Genomic DNA, 22,157 nt, shown 5'->3' with positions numbered 1-22,157 from the left:
CCATCTTGAGAATGTGTCGTTGGGGGTGGCTACAGCGGTCCTCCATCATAAGAAGCGTGCAGACAGGACAAATAACTCCCCCCCAAAAACCTAGGTCTCCCCCAACAAACGTTTGAGACTAGCTCCCCTAAATCTAAAAGATGAATCAAACTGCGCGCGCCGCTGCCCTGCAAGCAGAAGAAGAAGAAGAAGAAGAAGAGTTTGGATTTGATATCCCGCCTTTCACTCCCTTTAAGGAGTCTCAAAGCGGCTAACCTTCTCCTTTCCCTTCCTCCCCCACAACAAACACTCTGTGGGGTGGGTGGGGCTGAGAGACTTCAGAGAAGTGTGACTGGCCCAAGGTCACCCAGCAGCTGCATGTGGAGGAGCGGAGACGCGAACCCGGTTCCCCAGATTACGAGACTACCGCTCTTAACCACTACACCACACTGGCCCTCAAGCTCTGATAAGCTCCTCCCACAGCTACTCACCTGCCTCAACAGAAACCCGGCCCCCTCTGACCCTTTCACAGGGAGAGCAGCTAATCAGCCACAAAGAAACACACACAAGAAAACCCTTTTTGCTCCTTCTTCAGCTGCTGCCCTGCTGCAGATTCAGATAAACAGATGAGATCTGACCTTATTTCATTTGTAAGCCAGGAGGAACATGGCCTGGGATCCCCTTGGCCCATGATTGAATAGGATTGATACAGTGACTAAGGGTGTTTGAATCAGTTAATTACATTGCCCTGGTATCACAGGGTCCCTGTTTCATAACCCTGCCTTGTTCTGTCTCTGCTCTGGGACCCCAGGACAGTTAAGTCCAGTCGAATTCAATTTTGGGGTGCGGCACTCATCTCTGCTTTCAGGCCGAGGGAGCCGGAGTTTGCCCGCAGACAAATAATCATATATGGCATACGTATATTGCTGCCAGATCCTGTTTGATATCACTGCCTTTGGCAGGATTTTGTGTGAACTTTTTTTTGGAAAAATAAATAAATTTAAAAACACCCTTCTGAGAGAGAACAGAGCGCTCACCTCGTCCTTGGCCTGCAGGAGGAACTCGCCACCTTCGCCAGTCCTGGAAGAGAGGAAGAAGCAGCGGTTAGGGAAGTCAAGAACAGAGGAATAGCCTTGGGCTGGATCCGGCCAGTGGCCCTCCTGCGCTTCACTGCCATTCAGGGGCAACTATGGAACTCCTTGCCACAAGAGACAGTGGTGGCCAGCAGCCTAGATGGCTATAAAAGAGGATGAGGCAAATTTAGGAAGGAGGAAGAGAGGGCTATCGATGGCTCCTGGGCACAATGGCTGTGCACTTAATCTCCGTTGCTGGAAACCACAAGAGGGGAGAGTGCAGTCTTGCTCGGATCCTGTTTGCAGGCTTCCCATGATGGGCCTCTGGTTGGCCCCTATGAGAACAGGATGCCAGACTACATGGGCCAATGGCCTAATCCTGCAACCAGGCTTTCCTTAAATTCCTATGGAACCTCCAGGTCCAGAGGTAGTCTATCTTGACTCCTAGGTTCTTTGGGGCATTTGATCACTGAGAACAAGGATGTTGGGCTCGATGGGCCCCTGTGTTCTTAGGTACTGCTGCCCCCCCTTTTTGGGATGCTTTACTGGTTGAAAACTTTATAATAGAAATGTACAATAGATGTTATAGGCAAAATGAGAAATAAAAAATAATTATTCATTCTTTAACTAATACTTGCTTTGTACATCCATCTGTGATTAAATTTGACAAGACCTCCGATCTTCCCCTTGCATTCCCAAATTAAATTCCTTAAATATGCACTTAAACTTTGCTTTCTACATGTTATTTAACTTACTATAGATTTTATTTTACAAAATTATCCTATTTACACACCAAAGCTCAATCAAGACCTGCCAATAGATTGATCTTTTGACAATGTTCTTTTATATAGACTCAGTATATATATCCCACTCTCTGATAAATTTTTCATCAGCAACGTCTTGTAACCTTGCTGATAATCTTGCCAGTTCAGCGTACTCTCTTATTTTATTTTGCCAGTCTGATTTAGATGGAATATCCTCTCCCTTCCAGTTTTTTTCGATTAGAATTCTGGCTGCGACTGTAACATACATAAGACTCTCCTGAACTTTTTGGGGATTTCATTACCCATAATTCCTAGCAGGAGGCTTCAGGTTTCTTAAGGAAGGAGCATTTGCACATTTTCTTCAGCTCATTATAAATCATTTCCCAAAATGGTCTGATCTTTTCACAGTTCCACCACATGTGGATCCATGTCCCTACAGCCTCCCTGCATTTCCAAGAAGTGTTTGTCCTAGATCTGAACATTTTGGCTAGCTAAAAAAAAGGTAAAGGATCCCTGACAGTTAAGTTCAGTCCTGAACGATTCTGGGATTGCGGTGCTTATCTTTACTGGCCAAGGGAGCGGGCGTTTGTCTGCAGACAGTTTTTCCGGGTCATGTGGCCAGCATGACTAAGCCGCTTCTGGCGAACCAGAGCAGCGCACGGAAATGCCGTTTACCTTCCCACTAGAGCGGTACCTATTTATCTACTTGCACTTTGACATGCTTTCGAACTGCTAGGTTGGTAGGAGCAGGGACCGAGCAATGGGAGCTCACCCCGTCGCAGGGATTCGAACCGCCGACCTTCTGACTTTCTGATCGGCAAGCCCTAGGCTCAGTGGTCTACACCAGAGCTCCACGTGCGTTAAGTTGGCTAGCTTAAGAGGCACTAAATGCCACCTGCAAAGCATTTTCATGCAATTTTCTTTTAAATCATAACATGATGTTAATCTAATGTCTTCCTTCCAAAGTCTCTCCCAACTTTCCATGCAATGTACTGCTGCCTTCTGACCTCCTTGCTGGCCTGGGGTGAGCCTGTTCCCCTCGCCTTCATTCCGCACCTTGGTTCCCAGGAGGGGCACCATCTGTGCCCTGCCCCTGGGTGCAGCCAGGAGGGGCTCCCTTGGTCTCCAGCTCCTTGCCCACTCCTTGGGGGCCTGCTTGCCCTCTTTGGAGGGAAGGAGCAGAGCCCCCACCCAGGGCTGTCTTTAGCAGATGGGCGCCCCCAAATTACCACAGATAGTGTTGTGGTGGCCGTAGCTGTGCACTGCCAGCCATCGGGGGGGGGCGCAACTCTCCCCCATGCCGCTGCAGGAGAGCGATCCCCACAGAGGTTTGGGAGTGAAGTTGCGCCCCTCCCAAGCGTCCTCAGGAGGAGAGCGATCCCTGCAGAGGTTTAGGATGGTAGCTGCACGCCCGCCAGCCTTATGGTTGGCGGGGCACAGCTGGTGGGTGTGCAGGGAAAGGGGAGGCAGCCGCCAATGCCGCGCAGCTCCCCCACTTGCTGGGGTGCCCCTGAGAGGCCGGCGCCCTGGCGCGACGCACCACTAAGCCCTATGGGAAAGACGGCTCTGCCCCCCCCCATATCCCAGTAAGGAGGCTCACTTGATCCTCAGGACGTTTTTCTTCTTCTTGTAGGCGTTGGCCACCTCGCTCGTGGCGTTGAGGAGGCTGAGGAGGGGCTCGTTGGCATGGGTGCTGCCCGACTCCCGCCCCTTGGAGTCCTTGTAGAAGCCCAGCTCCCCCTTATTGAGGACGCAGAAGAGGTTGATCCAGGACCTGCCAGAGAGAGAGAGAGAGAGAGAAAGCCGGCCGGGGTCAGCACCTCCCAGCAGCCCCCCACCCCTGGTTCTCAAATGCCGAAAACCCTGAAGCGAGTGTTCCGGTTTCTGAATGTTTTTCAGAAGCTGAACATCCAATGCAGCTGTCGGCTACTGTTTCCGGGGCGCCTGCACCAATCAGAAGCTGTGCCTTGGTTGCCGAACATTTTGGAAGTCAAACGGACATCCAGAACAGATTAAGTTGGGCACTTTGGCTTTTTGCTCTTTATTTTGCATTTTTGTTCTTGAGGCTTTTCTGGTTAATTTGTTTTTGTGACTGTGTGGAACCCAGTTCAGCTACTGATTGATTGATGTATTGCATGACTGTGGAAATGGATAAAAGCCCACCATCCAAACAATGACTATCATCAGCGCAGGTAAGAAAAATAAATTCATGTTAATTTTTATCATCTACAATACTGTCTTATTTATTTTATAGTACAGTAAATTGATTCTTGCTTTCATTTTATGGATCAATGATCTTGTTAGACAGTAAAATTCATGTTCATTTGCTGTTTTAGGGGTTGTTTTTAAAAGCCTGGAACGGATTAATCCGTTTTGCATGACTCTATGGGAAAGCGCGGCCTGGTTTCGGAACGCTTTGGTTTCGGAATGGACATCTGGAACAGATTAAGTTTGAGAACCAAGGTACCATAATAATAATAATAATAATAATAATAATGATGATGATGATGATGATGATGTTCCTGCCAGCACCCTGGCTGCAGCATTCTTCACACATTGAAGGCAGAAATCCACCCACCAAAGCCCCACGGAAACCAAGCAGAAGCCCCTGGAACTGGGGCCACGTCTGCCTCCCCCCAGCCCAGCTGTGCCCACTTGCTTTGCCCTCCCCAGGGCCCTTGGGACTGGCCCTTTTCAGCAGGGGGACGCAGACCTGCCCCACCCCTTTCCTTTGCCAGTCCCGCGGGAGGGCGGGCAGGGAGGGTGCTGGCAGGAGCGTCCCACCCCCCCGCGACTCACCTGTTGGAGGCCTTCTTGTTGGGCCCCTCCAGCTCCAGCTTGCGGAGCAGGTAGCCCTCCTGCTGGACAGTGTGGGTGGGGGGCGGCGGGGGCGGGGCACTGGTCTGGGCGGGGGCCGAGCGGGACCGGCGCGCCTCCCCCGGCGGGGCATTGGGGTCCTTGGGCCGGGGCCTCCGGCGCGGCTTGGGGCGGTCTCGGGCGCGGGGGCGGTCGGGGCGGGGCGTCCGGTCGGGCAGCATGTCCAGCCCGTTGGGCAAGCGGGCCGGAGACTCCCTCTCACGCGGCTGCAGGGAAAGAGAGAGAGAGAGAGAGAGAGAGACGCTTTGACGTCTCCAGGGCCAAGATGGCGGACCCGCAAGGAAGGTCTTGTCACCCAGGCTCTTGCAGTCGTGATGTGAGCCCAGGAACCCATGGGTGGCATAGCCAGGGACTGGGGTGGACACAACAAAAATGGGGGGATGACTCACCGTTGCCGCTGCTGGCGTGGCCCCCGGCCCCGTGGACTCCTTCTCCTGCAGCTGCTCCACGATGTCTGCCAACGTCGCCTTACTGCGGGTGACCAGGAAGAGGGTCAGAAGGGTGCCCCCCCCAGGAGATTCAGGAGGGCTGCGTCCCAGGAGTGGGAGGGGAGAGGGACCAGGCCAGGCTTTTCAACATCTACATGAAGCCTCTGGGAGAGATCATCAAGGGGTTTGGGCTGGGTGTTCATCAGTATGCAGATGATAACCAGCTCTACCTCTCTTTCAAATCAGAACCAGTGAAGGCGGTGAAGGTCCAATGTGAGTGTCTAGAGGCGGTTGGAGGATGGATGGCGGCTAACAGATTGAGGTTGAATCCTGACAAGACAGAAGTACTGTTTCTGGGGGACAGGGGGCGGGCGGGTGTGGAGGATTCCCTGGTCCTGAATGGGGTAACTGTGCCCCTGAAGGACCAGGTGCGCAGCCTGGGAGTCATTTTGGACTCACAGCTGTCCACGGAGGTGCAGGTCAATTCTGTGTCCAGGGCAGCTGTCTCCCAGCTCCATCTGGTACACAGGATGAGACCCTCCCTGCCCGCAGTCTGTCTCGCCAGAGTGGTGCATGCTCTGGTTATCTCCCGCTTGGACTACTGCCATGCGCTCTACGTGGGGCTACCTTTGAAGGTGACCTGGAAGCTACAACTAATCCAGAATGCAGCAGCTGGACTGGTGACTGGGAGTGGCTGCCAAGACCACATAACACCGGTCTTGAAAGACCTGCATTCACTCCCAGTATGTTTCCAAGCACAATTCAAAGTGTTGGTGCTGACCTTGAAAGCCCTAAATGGCCTCAGTACAGTATACCTGAAGGAGTGTCTCCACTCCCATTGTTCTGCTGGACACTGAGGTCCAATGCCGAGGGCCTTCTGCTGGCTCCCTCATTGCAAAAAGTGAAGCTACAGGGAAGCAGGCAGAGGGCCTTCTTGGTAGTGGCGTCTGCCCTGTGGAACGCCCTCCCACCAGATATCAAAGAGAACAACAACTATCAGACTTTTAGAAGACATCTGAAGGTAACCCTGTTTAGGGAAGCTTTTAATGTTTAACAGGCTATTGTATTATATACCCTACCCACCTGGCTGGGTTTCCCCAGCCACTTTGGGCGGCTCCCAACTGAATATTAAAACCAGAATCAAACATTAAAAACTTCCCTAAACAGGGCTGTCTTCAGGGCTGCCCAAGCCTGAATGCTGCAAATTGCAGAGCTGGAAGGGGACCCCAGGAATCATCTAGACCAGCCCCCTGCTGCAATGCCACAGGAATGACAGCTGGAAAATATCTGGAATTTAGCTATCTGACTTTCATTAAAAACCTCCACTGCCTTGCTAGGTCACAGAATCATCCAATTGTAGGCTTGGAAGGTACCCTAAGGGGCATTTAGCCCAACCCGCTGTAGTGCAGCTATCCCAATGTTGCATCCCTTTTAAAAACCTAATTTAAAAGTCACTTGCCCAAATTAAGCAAATGCTTTCAGCTGAGTGGCTGGCTGGGGGGCACTGAGCTGTGCTTTCTCCCCCTGCGGCCACCAGACCTGCCTGCTTCACCCCCCCCCCTTGGCGGCTCCTCACCCTCCTCCCTTGGGGTCGTTGCGCTGGGCCTCCTGCTCGCTGGACTCCTGCCTCTCCAGCCGCCTCTCGTGCCGCTCTCGGCCCGCCTGCCGGGGCGCCTCCTGCTCGCTGGACTCCTGGCGCTCCAGCCGCCGCTCCCGCCTCTCCCGACGACGCTCAGGCTGCTCGTGGCGCGCCGGCGGCGCCTCCTGCTGCTCCACTGACTCCTGGCGCTCCAGCCGCCGCTCGTGGCGCTCCCGGTGGCGCTCCACGTGCGCCTCCACCCGCCCGCCCCCCTTGGTCTCCGCCGCCTCCGGCCGTGAGTCCGGTCGGCGGGTGTCTTCCTCCACGGCGGCGCCAGCCTTGCCCTCCCCGGGCGCCTTGGCCTCCGGCGCCTCCTGCAGCCGGTCAATCCTGGGCTGGAGGCGCTCTGGCTTCAGCTCGTGGCGCACGTAGCCCACCTTGGCCTCGCCGCGCTCGGGGGTCTCCGGCTTCAGCCCGTTGACCAGGGCCTGGGCCTCCCCCCGGCCGCGAAGCAGCAGCAGCTCCTTCTCGTGGAGGGGCTGGCGCAGGAGTGACTTGTGGCCCAGCTCCGCCGGGTCGGCGAAGACCTTGCGGCCCAGGAGAGGCGTGGGGGGCTGCTTGCTCTGCTCGGCCCGCAACTTCTCAATCTGTGGGGCAGGGCATAAAGGAGGGTCAGCCTCGGGAAAACTATGGACTTCTTCTTCTTCTTATTTATTGACATACACATATTACACATCTTACATATACTCAGATCCATCCAACCTCCTTTGGGGAAGGTTCTCAGGCAGGGCGGAAGGAGAAAGAACTTGCCCAGGTGAAGACCACCTGGTGGAAACATCTGGTTCTCAACTGAAAACTATATGCTGATCTCCGCCAGCAATTTCTAGATCAACTCTGTATCCCCAAATGGAAACCAGAGTCAGAGGTCATACATTTTCTATTACTGGGGAATGATCAGGAGCTCACCAAGCTAGTGTCTAAATATCTCTGTTTGGTTTTCTCTCGTCGAAATACACTGCAGACGTCTGATCTCCCTGGAGACCTGGAGATGTGACCATAGACTGCTCTGCCTCCTTTCTTTTAGCAAATGTTTTGTGCCACTGGGGAAGTGGTAAATCTGTATTGATTTCTTTTGGATGTTTGTATGCGATGCCAATAAAAGGTTTGATGATGATGAGAATCTGAAACGTAGGACCCCCCAGGGTCATCTAGTCCAACCCCTGCAAATCAGGAAACCCAGCTCAGGAATCCCTGCCCAGTGGCCACCTGATCTCTGCTTAAGAACCTCCCCCTTCCCCAAGGCGACATTCGCACCCGCTCCCTCCGCCCCCCGTACCGTGGTGAGCCGCCGCAGGGAGCTGAAGCGCTCCTCCCAAGCCGCAGCCGCTTTGCGGAAGGCCTCATGGCGCCGGATCAGCTGCTCCACCTCGTCGACGCTGTTGCCCAGCTCCCGGCTCTTCAGCAGTGGCTCCTGCGCGGTCAGCCAGGCGTCGGCCACCACCGCCTCCTGGGCAAACTGGTGGACCTCCAGCACTGCAGGGATGAGAGGGGGAAAGAGCTCAGGGCTTTGCCCATCAAGGCAAGAAGCTGGAACCGTGCCGGGCACAAGACGGGCAGCTGGGGCAGCTGCTGAAAGGAAGGGCTCAGATATTCTCAGCCAGCCGCAAGAACCTCGAACCCGGATTGGTTGTGAGTGGGTGTCACGAGGCTGTTGCGTGGGGGCTATTGGGTTGCTGTTTTTATTTTTATTCTGCATTTTGTGGTTTTATATCTTGGTTTTATTCTGCGAATCACCCTGAGACCCTGGGTACAGGGCGGCATATAAAGTCACGTAATTAATAATAATAATAATAATAATAATAATAATAATAATAATTAATGATGTTCCTGCCAGCAATCTGGCTGCAGCATTCTTCACCCATTGAGGGCAGGAAGCCACCCACCAAAGCCCCACGGAAGCCAAGCAGAAGCCCCAAACAACTCGGGTCGAGGGTGCCCTGGGGATCACCTGAACCCCTCTATCCCCAAGATCATCTGCAGGAGTCTTGTTGGGCGTTCTCTGAACTGGCAAGGCTCATTTCGCAACACCAAGAAACTGAGCCTTTCATGTCCTCGGCTCTGTCCTCTGGAACTCCCTGCCACTAGAGATTGCGCCAATGACCCCAAAAGCTTAGCTTCTACTTGGTGAGGTTCATTTGACAATGAGAAGCTGAGCCTTTAGTGCCTTTGGCCCAGTCTGCTGGAACTCTTTGCCACTGGAGATTCAGCAGGCATATTCCACACCAACTTTTACACACTTCCTGAAAACATTTCTGTTCTGCCAGGTGATTAAGAAGACATTATTCCACAATGGTTAATTGAGCTCTGTTTTTCACTTTCTTACAGTTCTTATGGCTGTAGACTGCTTTGATATTTGTTTTTATTTTAATGACACAGCAAACGCCTTGGGAGTTGAACATTTTGGCTCCCGAACGATTGAAAACCGGAACTGATTGTTCCAGTTTCCAAACATTCTTTGGAACCCAAACATCCAACGTGACTTCTGATTGGCTGCAGGAGCTTCCTGTAGCCAATCGGAAGCCGTGCCTTGATTTCCGAATGCTTTGGCAGTCGAACGGACTTCTGGGACAGATTCCATTCGACTTCCAAGGTACCACTGTACACATGTTTCAGTCAATAAATAAATAGTATGTGTTGACAGAGAAACATGGGACCAACTCCCCACCCCAAAAAATGTGAGGATGGGAGTCGGGAGAGAAAGGGATGCCCCCACTTCTCCTTGGGGGGCTACAAAGCAAACTGTGAGAGGAGGAACGGTTTTGTGGGGTGGATTTTCAGGGGGATATTTTTTTTGGGGGGGGGAGGGGCCAGCGTTGCACCCGGACTCACTTTGCTGCAGCCACTCCCAGTGCCGGTCCCATTTCTCCACCATCTCCTTCTTCTTGGTCATCAGCTTCTCCAGGTGGAGCTTGATCTGAAGCGGAGAGAAGATGAAGGGTCATGTCTCTGCCCAGGCCTTGCCTGCCCCCCCCCCAATTCCTAGCCCCCCCCCCCGAGAATCCCAGTCCCTCCGAAAAGATCTCCATCATGCAACACGGTCCTTGAGTGTGGCAGAAGAGAGAAGGATGCCGCCCCCCTTGACCCCACTGCCCAGTGGGCCCCCCTCTCCCGGCCACGGGGAGGGCGGAGGCGGGGCCACAGAGACAGGGCGGAGCCTACCTCCTCAGAGGCGGGGCTCTTGTTCAGCACCAGCGTCTTGCCCAGGTCCACGCAGGTGGCAATGTTCTTGCTGTGGGTCTCGATCTCGCTCTTCAGGCCCTGGTGGTAGTTCATCAGCACTTCCACGGTGGAGACGTCCCTGCAGGGGGAGGGGGGCAGAGATGATGTGAGAGGGAAGACACACACACACACCCATCACAGGAGTGGCCAGGGCCAGATTTAGGTTTGATGCGGCCCTCAGCTCCTGAAGGCAATGGGGCCCTTTACATGTCCAGCTGTCCTTTGTCCACAACAAATGGTCGCTGGTTTTTCGGTTGAATATATGCTAGATGGTCATTGATGGACCTCATGGGTATCTCAAGCCATTTGCCCATGTTGCCCTGCAAGCAGTCCATGCGGAATGTTGGCACCCTATATATAGAAAGGAGCAAACCAGGGATATTTGAGGGAGCAGACGAGCAGGCGGGACCCAGGACTTACATCACAGGAGCCGACACAACACAAAACACTCTTGCTGGATGTAGGTTTTATCTTATTTGTTTTTTATCTTATATTTTGGAAATGCACATCCAGTTTCTTCCCCCTTTACATTTTTTGGGGCCCCCAAGAGAGTGGGGCCCTAAGCTAGAGCTTGTTTAGCTTATACATAAATCCGGCACTGGGGGTGGCTTTGATGTGTTGCCTGCCTCTACGTCAGGGGTTCCCTAAGTGGGTGGTGGCACCCCAGGGGGGGGACCTGATTCCTGCATGACAGGGCATTGGGCCAGACGTCCTTTGGGGTGCCTTCCAACCATTCCCTGGGGGAGCTTGGGGTCAGCAGAGGTGCACATGACCCCCCAGCTGTTGAAGAGGCCAGGGCCTGGCAGTCCAGTGGGAGGCAAGAGGTAGCAGGGAGGAGATTCCCCCCCCCCGCCTCCCACAAAGCTGTGCTCCACCCTGCTGCCCTCCGAGAGCTGGTGGGACGGCCCAGTAGACCTGAAGGAGCATCTCCACCTCCATCGTCCAGCCCGGACATGGGGGTCCATTTCTGAGGGCCTGGTTCCCTCACTGCGAGAAGTGAAGCTACAGGGAACCAGGCAGAGGGCCTTCTTGGTGGTGGCGCCCGCCCTGTGGAACGCCCTCCCACCAGATGTCAAGGAGATAAACAACTATCTGACTTTTAGAAGACATCTGTTTAGGGAAGTTTTTAATGTTTGTTGTTTTGTCACATGATGATGATGATGATGATGGGAGCCACCCAGAGTGGCTGGGGATACCCAGCCAGATTGGTGGGGTATAAATAATAAATTATTATTATTATTACAGTGGTACCTTGGTTCTCAAATGCCTTGATTCTCAAATGCCAAAAACCCAGAAGTAAGCATTCCAGTTTTTGAACATTTTTCGGAAGCCAAGCGTCCGATGTGGCTGTCAGCTTTTATTTCCGGGGCGCCTGCACCAATCAGAAGCTGCGCCTTGGTTTTTGAACATTTCAAAAGTCAAAAGGACTTTTGGAATGGATTAAGTTTGTCACTTTTGTTTTTGCTCTTTATTTTGCGTTTTTGTTTTTGAGGTTTTTTTGCTTAATTTGTTTTTGTGACCGTGTGGAACCCAGTTCAGATACTGACTGATGGATTGTGTGACTGCGGAAATGGATAAAAGCCCCCCAGCCAAACAAGGACTATCATCAGTGAGGGTAAGGGGGAAAAATTCATGTTAATTTTTATCATCTACAATACTGTCTTATTTATTTTATAGTACAGTACATTGATTCTTGCTTTCATTTTATGGATCAATGGTTTCGTTAGATAGTAAAATCCATGTTCAGTTGCTGTTCCAGGGGTTGCTTTTTAAGGTCCAGAACGGATTAATCCGTTTTGCATGACTTTCTATGGGAAAGCACGCCTTAGTTTTGGAACGCTTTGGTTTTGGAACAGACTTCCGGAAGTTTGAGAGCTGAGGGACCACTGTATTCTTCCTCTTCTTCTTACCTGGGCTTCTCTCCGGTGCCGATCTGGGCGATGATGGTGTCCATCCAGGAAATGAGATCCCGCACCATGTTGGAGAAGCGGATCTTGTCGGTGGTGGTGGTGATCTGGAGGCGGCAGTCCTCGCAGGAGCCCAGCAGCTCTTTCCAGGAGCGCATCACCTCCTGCTCCTTGGTGGCAATGGCCTCAGCGTTCTCCCCGGCATAGACCGTCCGCAGCTGAGCCGCCACCTCCTGCAGCTGCCGCACCTGGCGGGGAGCAGGGGGAGGTTAAGGGGGCAGGAGGGGGCTCACTGCGCCCCTGGGAGGGAAGGGGGCAGGGCAGGAGTGGGCTGGGTCAGGCCAATGGATCCGGTCCTCACATTGCCAAATCCCCCATAGAACCTAGGAATCGAGATAGACTGCCTCTGGGCTTGGAGGCTCCATCAGAACATGAGAAGACTCTGGGTGCTGGATGAGGCCAAGGGTGGCACATCTGGTCCAGCATCCTGTTCTCCCAGTGGCCAGGCAGGTGCCCAGGATTTGAGCACTGGGGACCTTTCCCCCTCTCCCTGGTATTTGCAAGCGTTGCTGCCTCCAACTGCGGAGGGCAGAGCGGAGCAGAATTTAAGGTGCAATTCTTCTACTTTAAGCAGGCAGAGCTTCCCCCAAAGCATCCCAGGAGCTGCCATTTGTGGGGCTGCATGGCTTGGAGAAGAGGGAAGGGGAGTCCCCTAACAACTCTCAGCGCCCTTAGAAAACTACAGCTCCCATAATTCTTTGAGGGAAGCCAGGACTGTTTAAAGCAGAGTCATAGTGAAGCTAACAATATAGGAAGAGCTTCTGGGTCAGGCCAATGGTCCGCTTGGTCCAGCATCCCGGCCTCATGGTGGCCAAGGAGACACCCAGAGGGAAACCCACCACCAGCCGCAGATTCCAGGAACAGCAGCCTCGACCCCTGAAGTGGATTCCAGCAACTGGGATTCGGAATAATTGCTGCCTCCAATACTGGAGAGCAGAGCCATTGGGGGAAGAAGCCGTTTGTCCAGTCCTGTTTTAGAGCCATCCAAGTCGGTGGCCATCCCTGTCTCTTGTGGCAGCGAGTTCCATAGGCTAACTATGTGCTGCTTTAAATGTATGATGTGAATGACCAGAAGCTTCTTTACTGAGTATAGTGGGTAAAGAGATACTGAGACAAGATAAAAAACTGTTCATGTATGCAACAACTGTGGCAAGAATTTTGTTAGCCCAAAGAATGGAAACAGCATGAAAGTCCAACAAAAGAAGAGGGGCAGATGAAACTGATGGACTTTGCAGAACTGGAGAAACTGGCTGGAAGAATCTGGAACCAGCGAGACCAAGCATTCCAAAAAGACTGGAATAAATTTATATTTATCGTATTTTTTGCCCTATAGGACACATTTTCCCCCCTCCAAAAATGAAGGGGAAATATGTGTGCGTCCTATGGGGCGAATACAGGCTTTCACTGAAGCCTAGAGAGCGAGATGGGTCGGTGCGCACCGACCCCTCTCGCTCTCCAGGCTTCAGGAAGCTATCCGCAAGCCGTGGGAGCCCGGCGCGACTTCCTGCCAGGCTCTCAAGGCTTGCGGACAGCAGCCTGAAGCCCGAAACCCAGGGAGTGCAGCGGAGCTTCCCCTGCCCCAGCCCCGCGCCGGGGGGGGGGAATAATTTTTTTTTCTTGATCCCCCCCCCAAAAACAACCTAGGTGCGCCCTATGGGCCGGTGCGCCCTACAGGGTGAAAAATACGGTATATTTGAAAGAGAAATGTAAGCAATTAACATCACTAGCAGGGTTATCTGAAGATCTGTAAGATGAAATTGCTACCTATTCAGGTTGAGTAATGTAATATCTTAGGTAATGATATAACAAAAACAGGAAAGGAAGTGAAATGAAAAGATGCAGAATTTAAGTTTGTACTGTATACCACTAGACGGGAAGGAGGGAAGTCAATCTGAGCCAGAGAGGTTTAAAAAGAAGATATGATGTTACACAATGTGATTATATGTAAAACTAATAAAAAATGTTATAAACAAAATAAATAAATAAACGTAGGATGTGAATTAGTGATTTATGGAAGTGAGAGCTGGACCATCAAGAAGGCTGATCGCCGAAGAATTGCTGCTTTTGAATTATGGTGCTGGAGGAGACTCTTGAGAGTCCCATGGACTGCAAGAAGAACAAACCGATCCATTCTGAAGGAAATCAGCCCTGAGTGCTCACTGGAAGGACAGATCGTGAAGCTGAGGCTCCAAGACTTTGGCCACCTCCTGAGAAGAGAAGACTCCCTGGAAAAGACCCTGATGTTGGGAAAGATGGAGGGCACAAGGAGAAGGGGAAGGCAGAGGACGAGATGGCGGGACAGTGTTCTCGAAGCTACCAGCATGAGGGAGGCAATGGAAGACAGGAGTGCCTGGCGTGCTCTGGTCCAGGGGGTCACAAAGAGGCGGAAACTATTAAACAACAACAGGATTACACACCTTACACACACACACACTCTGCCTCACCTGTGTCACCAGGACCTGCACGTCGTGCTCGAAGGAGCTGAGCATCCTCTGGAGGGTTCCGGCCGAGGTCTTGGCCTCGCGAGCCGTCACCTCCGGCAGACGCTGCTTCTTCTCCTCGATCTGGGAGAGGACGTCCTTGCAGTCGCTGAAGAACTTGTGGAGCTCGTGGGAGGCGGCCAGCATCTGCGCCCGGGTCTCCATCAGCTCCAGCAGGTCGGCCCAGGCCTCGTTCACCCCGTCCTTCCACTCGGCGATGGTGGCGGCGTCGGCATGGCCGTAGTCAATCAGCTCGTCCACCATCTGGTTGACGGCCGAGATCCGCTCGTTCCCCACGCTGCCCGTCTCGCTGGCAAACTCTGTGAACTTCTCCTGCAGCAGCTGCAGGGAAGTGGAAAGTTGTACGGTACAACGGCGGCTAGGATTTTACTAGCCCAAAATGGAAAGAGGACAAGATAATAATAATAATAATTTTTTATTTATATCCCACCCTTCCTGCTTTAAAAAACGGGCTCAGGGCGGCTAACAGCAAACATTGATTAAAATGCGACTTAAAAACAGCATAAAAACAGCATAAAATACAACATCAATGTCAATAAAATTCAAGATACCAACGAAAGAAGAATAGTAAGTAGAGCGGTTCATAAAAAACTTTTTTTTTTTAAAAAAAATCCCTGCTCCAAAGGTCTTATCTTACTACACTAGGGATTATATAGCTATATCTGAAATTTCATGCACATCAGTTAATATCTTGACCCTCCTCTACGGAAATAGCTGTTTACTTGGCCGTTTTCCTATGTTGTGAAGGCTGAAATTTCAATTCAGTGGAGGAGGATCAATATATTAACTGATATGCGTGAAATTTCAGATATAGCTATATAATCCCCAGCGTAGTAAAATGGTGCAGGCATTTTCAAAACAAAGTTTTTTATGAACTGCCCTAACGGCAAGTCAAACTTATGGAATACGTAGAAATGGCGAAACTCACAGGAAGACTCAAGAGACAATAGTAACAGAGACATTATAAAAGATTGGGAACCATTCATGCTGTATCTACAGAAATACTGTAAAGAAATGGACTCATTAACAGGATTTGAGGAAACACTTGCAATTAAGAAAAGAAGTGTAAAGATGAAGAAAGAACAAGTTGGAAACTAATTAAGTGTCAGATATAATTGGAAAGAAAATATGGTACAAATAAGTGATAAGAACATAGGAGCATTTAATTAAAAGATTAACAAAATGGGAGAAAATAAATTAAGCGGAAGTAACAAACATGTAATGAACTAGAAGGGGAAGTTGAGGGAAGTCATAGGGTGGGTGGATATTTGAATTATTTTATTTTTTCCCATTTATATGATTGATGTGTGGATTATTAAACTGTAAAACTAATAAAATTTTAAAAAGAACATCTGGGGGGGGGACTAGACAGAGAAACTGCAAGGACTCTGCCCCCGAGATGCTGCAACTGTGCTGCCAGCGGAGCAGAGCTGAAAGAGAGAGGCACTCTGTACATGCTCACTGCAGCTGAGCAAAAGCACGGGGCTGTTTAAAAATAATAATAGCAAGACATATAAAACACAGAGAGTTGCAGTCAACTAACTTTTGCTCAAAATACACCCATGGAAATGAATGGACCTAAGTGAGTCATGGCCATTGGTCTCAATGGGTCTACTCTGAATAAAAGTTAGCTGAACACAACCCTTAATTTTTTACATATCTTCCTTTGCTTCTCTGTCCGTAAGAATATTAGATGAATAGAATAGAATAGAATAGAATAGAATAGAATAGAATAGAATAGAATAGAATAGAATAGAATAGAATACTGTTATTATTTATACCCTGCCCATCTGGCTGGCTATAAATCTGCAACAAATCAACCAAAAATAGATAAATAAATGCATAAATATTTAAGACATTTCATATATATTTTTTATAATATTTTACTGATTTTCCAAAAATAACAAAAATAAAACAATAACAATACAAATTTATAACCAAAAATAGAAAAGTTGCCTTCCCCCTAGTCCCTTCCTTGGTTCCATTATTTGTCAACATACTGCATGTCCACTGTAAATTAAAGAACCATTGGAATTACCATATTTTTCACTCCATAAGATGCACTTTTTTCCTCTTAAAAACTAAGGGGAAATGTCTGTGCGTCTTATGGAGCGAATGTGTGGTCCCTGGGGCTGGGGGGGGGCCCGGACTTCCCTCGCCAGCCCCACAAGCTCCGAGAGCGGAGGCAAGGCTGCGCGCAACCTCGCCTTCACTCCAGGACCCGTTCTAGGGGCTGGGGTCGAGGGAAGCTTGGGCTTCCCCTGCCCCCAGCCCCACAGCTAAAAAGGAAGCCAAGACAGCGAGCGGGATCCATCCCAAAGCCATCTGCAAAAGCCGCGCACAGCCTCTCACGGCTGGAGAGGTTGGGCGCGGCTAAAAACAAAACCAACACAGCAAGCGGGATCCACCCTGACAGCCCCAGAAGCTCTGGGAGAAGTGGACAGGCTGGGCTGGGGGGGGGGGGGATAAGATTTTTTTTCTTGATTTCCCCCCCTAAAAACTAGGTATGCCTTATGGTCCAGTGCGCCTTATGGAGTGAAAAATACGGTACTTATAATCCATTCATCATGTAATGACAAGTAGTTCTAGAATCTTGCTAATGTTTTAACCTGTGTACATTGCTTCTGTATACAGTGGTACCTCGGGTTAAGAACTTAATTCGTTCCGGAGGTCGTTCTTAACCTGAAACTGTTCTTAACCTGGAGCACCACTTTAGCTAATGCGGCCTCCTGCTGCTGCTGCGCCGCAACTGCACGATTTCTGTTCTCATCCTGAAGCAAAGTTCTTAACCTGAAGCACTATTTCTGGGTTAGCAGAGTCTGTAACCTCAAGCGTATGTGTCAGAGCTGCCTCCAGGTCCCAGCTCACAGAGGACCAACGCTAGGCTGTAGTTATGTACAAAAGTCTTTATTGAGGTTCAGTTTCCATTTTAAAGCCGCAGCGCGCAGCTCTACGTCTCGACCTTAGACCGGCGAAGTCCCGTCTGAGTCTCCGCCCCTTCCACACCAGTTTAAGACTCTCGCCTTGCTCCACCTCTTCCTAAGTTCCTTTCTCCTCTGGGCCCTCCTGCCCGCTAGGGTTTCATCCTTCCTGGACTCCTCTGACGCTGACCCTGATGATTCTTCCCCCTCCTTCCGGCGGGCTTTAGGACCTGGTTCCCTATCCGGGCTACCTTCTGTGCCGCTCGCCTGTACATTTGAACTAGGCGCGCGCGCCCAGCCTGCAACTTTCCTCTTGACCGTTCCCTCGCTCTCCGATGGAGGCGTGGCCACCCCTGACTCATCTTCTCTCGCTGGTGGTGAATATGTGGGCTCTGATACCTGGGACTCCTCCCCCCCACTACGCTCTGGTGGGGAAGCTGGTCCTGATTTCCAACTGCTGCTCTGGGAGTCCCCGCTGGCCCCTTGTTTCGGGGTGTCCCCCTTGGGTCCCCCCTTGCCCTGCCCATCGGCGCCCCCTTCTGTGAATCTTCCGATTCGCTGGAGAGGCTCACGGAATCTATTGGGCTGCTGTCATCCTCTCCTACGCTGCCCTCGGATTGCTCCCCCTCGCTCTCCATCTCCTCTCCTCCCTGCGCTCCCGCTGAGTCCCTGACAGTATGTAACCTGAAGCGTATGTAACCCGAGGTACCACTGTATATCAATATTGAAGACATTTCCTAAGGCCTGTATAAAGAAAACTCGAGCTGCTCTTGTGAACTGCTTTGAGGTCCGTCTGGCTTTTTTGCAATCAAGCGGCAAATATTTTCTGGTGCCCCCCCCCCCCCGGTCTCACCGTGACGTGTTCGTAGTCCTGGCCCAGCTCCGGGGACCCGGCCACCACCTCCTTCTCGGCGATCCAGTGCTCCAGCTCATCCACCTCGCGGCTCAGCTGGTAGAGCCAGTACTGCTGCTCCAGCCGGGCCTTGCGCTCCTCCACCAGGTCCTTCAGGGAGACGTAGAGGCGGTCCACTTGCGACTGGCGCCGGCTAATCTGCTCGCTGCCGGGGGGAAAAGGACCATCAGAGGGGAGGGCACCAGGGGGCTGGGCGACAGCCGCTTTCCAACATGGTGATACAGCTAAACATCGCAATAGGCCGATACAGTGGTGCCTTGGTTCCCAAACGCCGAAAACCCGGAAGTAAGTGTTCTGGTTTTTGAACGATTTTCGGAAACCGAATGTCAGCTATTGTTTCTGGGGCACCTGCACCAATCAGAAGCCGTGCCTTGGTTTCTGAACATTGCGTAAGTCAAACAGACTTCTGGAACGGATTAAGTTTGGCACTTTTGTTTTGCATTTTTGTTTTTGAGGCTTTTTCGGTTCATTTGATTTTGGGACTGTGTGGAACCAGTCCAGCTACTGATTGATTGTGTGACTGCGGAAACAGATCAAAGCCCCCCATCCAAACAATGACCATCATCAGGGCAGGTAAGGGGAAAAAATCATTTTTATTTTTATAACCTACAATACTGTCTTCTTTATTTTATAGTACAGTACATTGATTATTGCTTTCATTTTATGGATCAATGGTCTCGTTAGAGAGGAAAATTAATGTTAAATTGCTGTTTTAGGGATTGTTTTTAAAAGTCTGGAATGGATTAATCCATTTTGAATGACTTTCTATGGGAAAGCACGCCTCGGTTTTGGAACGCTTTGGTTTTGGAAGGGACTTCCAGAACAGACGAAGTTTGAGAACCAAGGGGCCACTGTATCATGATATGGACTTCAAACCAGGGTATCTCGCTATATTGCTCAGCCATCTCGCTATATTGCTCAGGCCTAGTGGGGAGGGGGCTAGGGCCAAGTGGGGTGGGCTGAGAAGGGGGCAGGGAAGGAGGTGGGGGCACGACAGCCGGCCTACCTGTCCGGGTGCCCCAGCTCCAGCAGTGCCCGGCACTGTCGTGACAGCTGAGCGATGGTCTCGGCGTAGTTCTCCACCGTCTGTTCCATCATCAGGTGTTTCTTCAGGAGCTGGAGGGTGCTCTGTTCGTCCTGAGAGGACAGAGGAGGGGCGTAAGGACACCGGGAGAGCCAGAGGGGATCCCAGCCAGCCCAGCCTCCTCTTTGCACAGTGGCCTGAGATCCTTAAGGACCTAGGGATCCAGATAGGCTGCCTCTGGGGCTAGAGGTTCCATCAGAAGAGCCCGGATGCTGCACCAGGCCAAAGGGGGACCTAGAGCGCAACATCCTGGTTGCACAGACGTCCCCATGGGAAACTTGTAAGCAGGATTCGAGCACCAGAGCAAACTGTGGGATGTGATACGTAAGTAGCAGTCAAGTACAACATTCCTTGTTTTCCTAGAGTGGTCATGCAAGGGGATGTTTGGACCAGCCAGTCAAAAACTTCCTGTTTCCTCCTGGGCTGGGACATTCTTCCTCTTGCATGTGACTAAAAGTGGACGTGACCTTACCTGTCCAGGTAACAAAAGGACAAGGCACGCAGCACACTCTCTATTGGACTTTGTCGTTAGAGCAACAGCTCTCCTTTTTTGCAAGAGATGCTCTGTTGGCTTTTCGAAGCGACTATCTCCATATGGGTTAGACTCACATGTACATACAGTGGACCCTCCAGATATGAATTAAATTCGTTTCCGGTGTCTGTCCGGAACCCAAAAAGTCCATAGGCAGAGGTGCCGCTTCTGTGCATGTACTCAGCGCGATTGAACGCTTCTGCGCATGTGCTCATGGCAAAATCCAGAAGTATACTCTTCCGGCTTTGCCGCGTTCGTAACCCGAAAGTTACGTATCCAGAGCGGTATGTAACTAGAGGGTCCACTGTACTTCTGTAACTAAGTCTGCCTTCAGGGATCCATCTGTGAACTGATGATGCTGTGAGTAAACTACTTTTATATACAGTCATACCTCAGGTTACAGCCGCTTCAGGTTGCGTTTTTTCGGGTTACGCACCCGCCAAAACCCGGAAGTACTGGAACAGGTTACTTCCAGCTTTCGGTGGTCGTGCATGCGCAGGAGCGCTAAATCGTGCTTTGCGCATGTGCAAAAGTGCCGAATCGCAACCCGCGCGTGTGCAGACGAGCCACTGTGGGTTGCGAACGCTGTGGGTTGCGAATGTGCATTCCACATGGATCACGTTCGCAACCCAAGCGTCCACTGTATCTTAAATAAGATTGTGGCGTGTATATTCTTTTAAGAGGGAAATAAGAGATCTTGCCAGGAATCTACATTGAGAAGCTTACACAAGCCTGCAACCAGCTACCTGCTGTGTGTTTAAAGGGGAATGTTTAAAACTCTGCTAAGTTATGGACTCTGCTAAATTATTTTGACCAAACTGCGGGAGGCAGTGGAAGACAGGAGGGCCTGGCGTGCTCTGGTCCATGGGGTCATGAAGAGTCGGACACGACTAAACGACAACAAGTTATGGAACTTCCTAGCGCAAGTTGGGAAGGATATTAACAAACAACGTATCTTCTCCTGCCTCCCTGAACATTCCCACACAACCCCCCCCCCCAGAAGCCATGGAGGCAGAGCTGAGTCTTCTCCCCCATGAATTTCTCCCGCCCCGGACCAAGGGATGGGGACTCGGCCTGCCCAAGGCCTTCCGACAAGCGTTTCCAAAGGCAGCATCCTTGGGCGAAGCTGCCCGCCTCCCCCCCTGGCCCAAAATGTGGGGGTCCCCAGGCCCCTCTCCCCACCTTGCCCTTTTCCTCGTTCATCATGAAGAGCTCCTGCTCGCTCAGCCAGGCCTCCACCTCAGCCACGTCAAAGTAGAACTGTTCCACCTGGTAGGTGGCGTCCAGCAGGTGCTGCCGCTGCTCGGTCTCCTCCTGGAGGGCGCCCCACATCTCCGAGAGCTTCTCCAGCAGCAGCCGCACGGGGTCCACCTCGGGGGTCTTGATGGTGGCGATGCCCCGGGCACGCTCCAGGACGTCCTCCATGCGGGGCTTGTGCACCTGGATCTCTCGGCGGAGGTTCTGGCAACCGGGAAGAGGGAGAGGCTTTCAAATTATTATTATGAAGGGTTTTAAATGTTTACCCCGGCACCCACTGGTCCTCCAAGGAGCTCAAGTGGCTTTTGTGGCTCTTCCGCCTTCGTCGTTCAATCCCCACAACAACATCCCAGTGAGGTAGGCTGGGCTGAGAGTAAGTGACCGGCCCCCAAGGTCATGGCCAAGGGCAGGATTGGAACCCGGGTCTTCTAGTCCAACACTCTAACCCAGGGCCGGGTTGAGGTTTGATGCGGCCCTCAGCTCCTGAAGGGAATGGGGCCCTTTCTATGTCCAGCTGTCCTTTGTCCACAACAAAATGGTCGCTGTTTTTTGTGTTGAATATATGCTAGATGGTCATTGATGGACCTCATGGGTATCTCAAGCCCTTTGCCCATGTTGCCCTGCAACCAGTCCATGCAGAATGTCGCCACCCTATATATAGAAAGGAGCAAACCAGGGATATTTGAGGGAGCAGGCGAGCAGGAGGGGCCCATGACTTACATCCTAGGAGCCTATGCAGCACAAAACATTGTTGCTGTATGTAGGTTTTATTTTACTTTTATCTTATATTGTGGAAATGTACATCCAGTTGTTTTCCTTTAATTTTTGGGGGGCCCCCCCAAGAGAGTGGGGCTCTAAGCTACAGCTTGTTCAGCTTATATGTAAATCCAACACTGCTCTAACCACTACACCATACTGTCTCTATATGGCCCAGAAGGAACTGTTCAGATGGTGAAGGCGGCTCTGAGTTCAGGGCTCTCCTAGGCCACCAGCCCCTGCTTTT

General features: G+C 51.4%; 1 protein-coding gene across 5 annotated transcripts in view; it reads right to left on the bottom strand.

Annotated features, from left to right (window-relative positions):
- SPTBN4 (spectrin beta, non-erythrocytic 4) overlaps positions 1-22,157 on the bottom strand; it is a 92,122-nt gene that overhangs the window by 5,098 nt on the left and 64,867 nt on the right. For all 5 annotated transcript variants that reach the window (XM_079985255.1, XM_079985256.1, XM_079985259.1 and 2 more), the window contains 13 exons: positions 21,080-21,358; positions 19,288-19,418; positions 18,222-18,426; positions 14,391-14,768; positions 11,890-12,134; positions 9,920-10,058; positions 9,590-9,674; positions 8,037-8,233; positions 6,698-7,347; positions 5,083-5,164; positions 4,616-4,899; positions 3,417-3,590; positions 1,017-1,059 (listed from right to left, as the gene is read on the bottom strand). In XM_079985255.1, coding sequence (XP_079841381.1) covers positions 1,017-1,059; positions 3,417-3,590; positions 4,616-4,899; positions 5,083-5,164; positions 6,698-7,347; positions 8,037-8,233; positions 9,590-9,674; positions 9,920-10,058; positions 11,890-12,134; positions 14,391-14,768; positions 18,222-18,426; positions 19,288-19,418; positions 21,080-21,358 — 2,892 coding nt within the window. The remainder of the gene's footprint in view (positions 1-1,016; positions 1,060-3,416; positions 3,591-4,615; positions 4,900-5,082; positions 5,165-6,697; positions 7,348-8,036; positions 8,234-9,589; positions 9,675-9,919; positions 10,059-11,889; positions 12,135-14,390; positions 14,769-18,221; positions 18,427-19,287; positions 19,419-21,079; positions 21,359-22,157) is intronic.

Source organism: Podarcis cretensis (assembly GCF_951804945.1).
Source record: "Podarcis cretensis genome assembly, chromosome: 8".
NCBI classification, from domain to species: Eukaryota; Metazoa; Chordata; class Lepidosauria; order Squamata; family Lacertidae; genus Podarcis; species Podarcis cretensis.
This window is presented reverse-complemented; position numbering and strand designations above follow the sequence as displayed.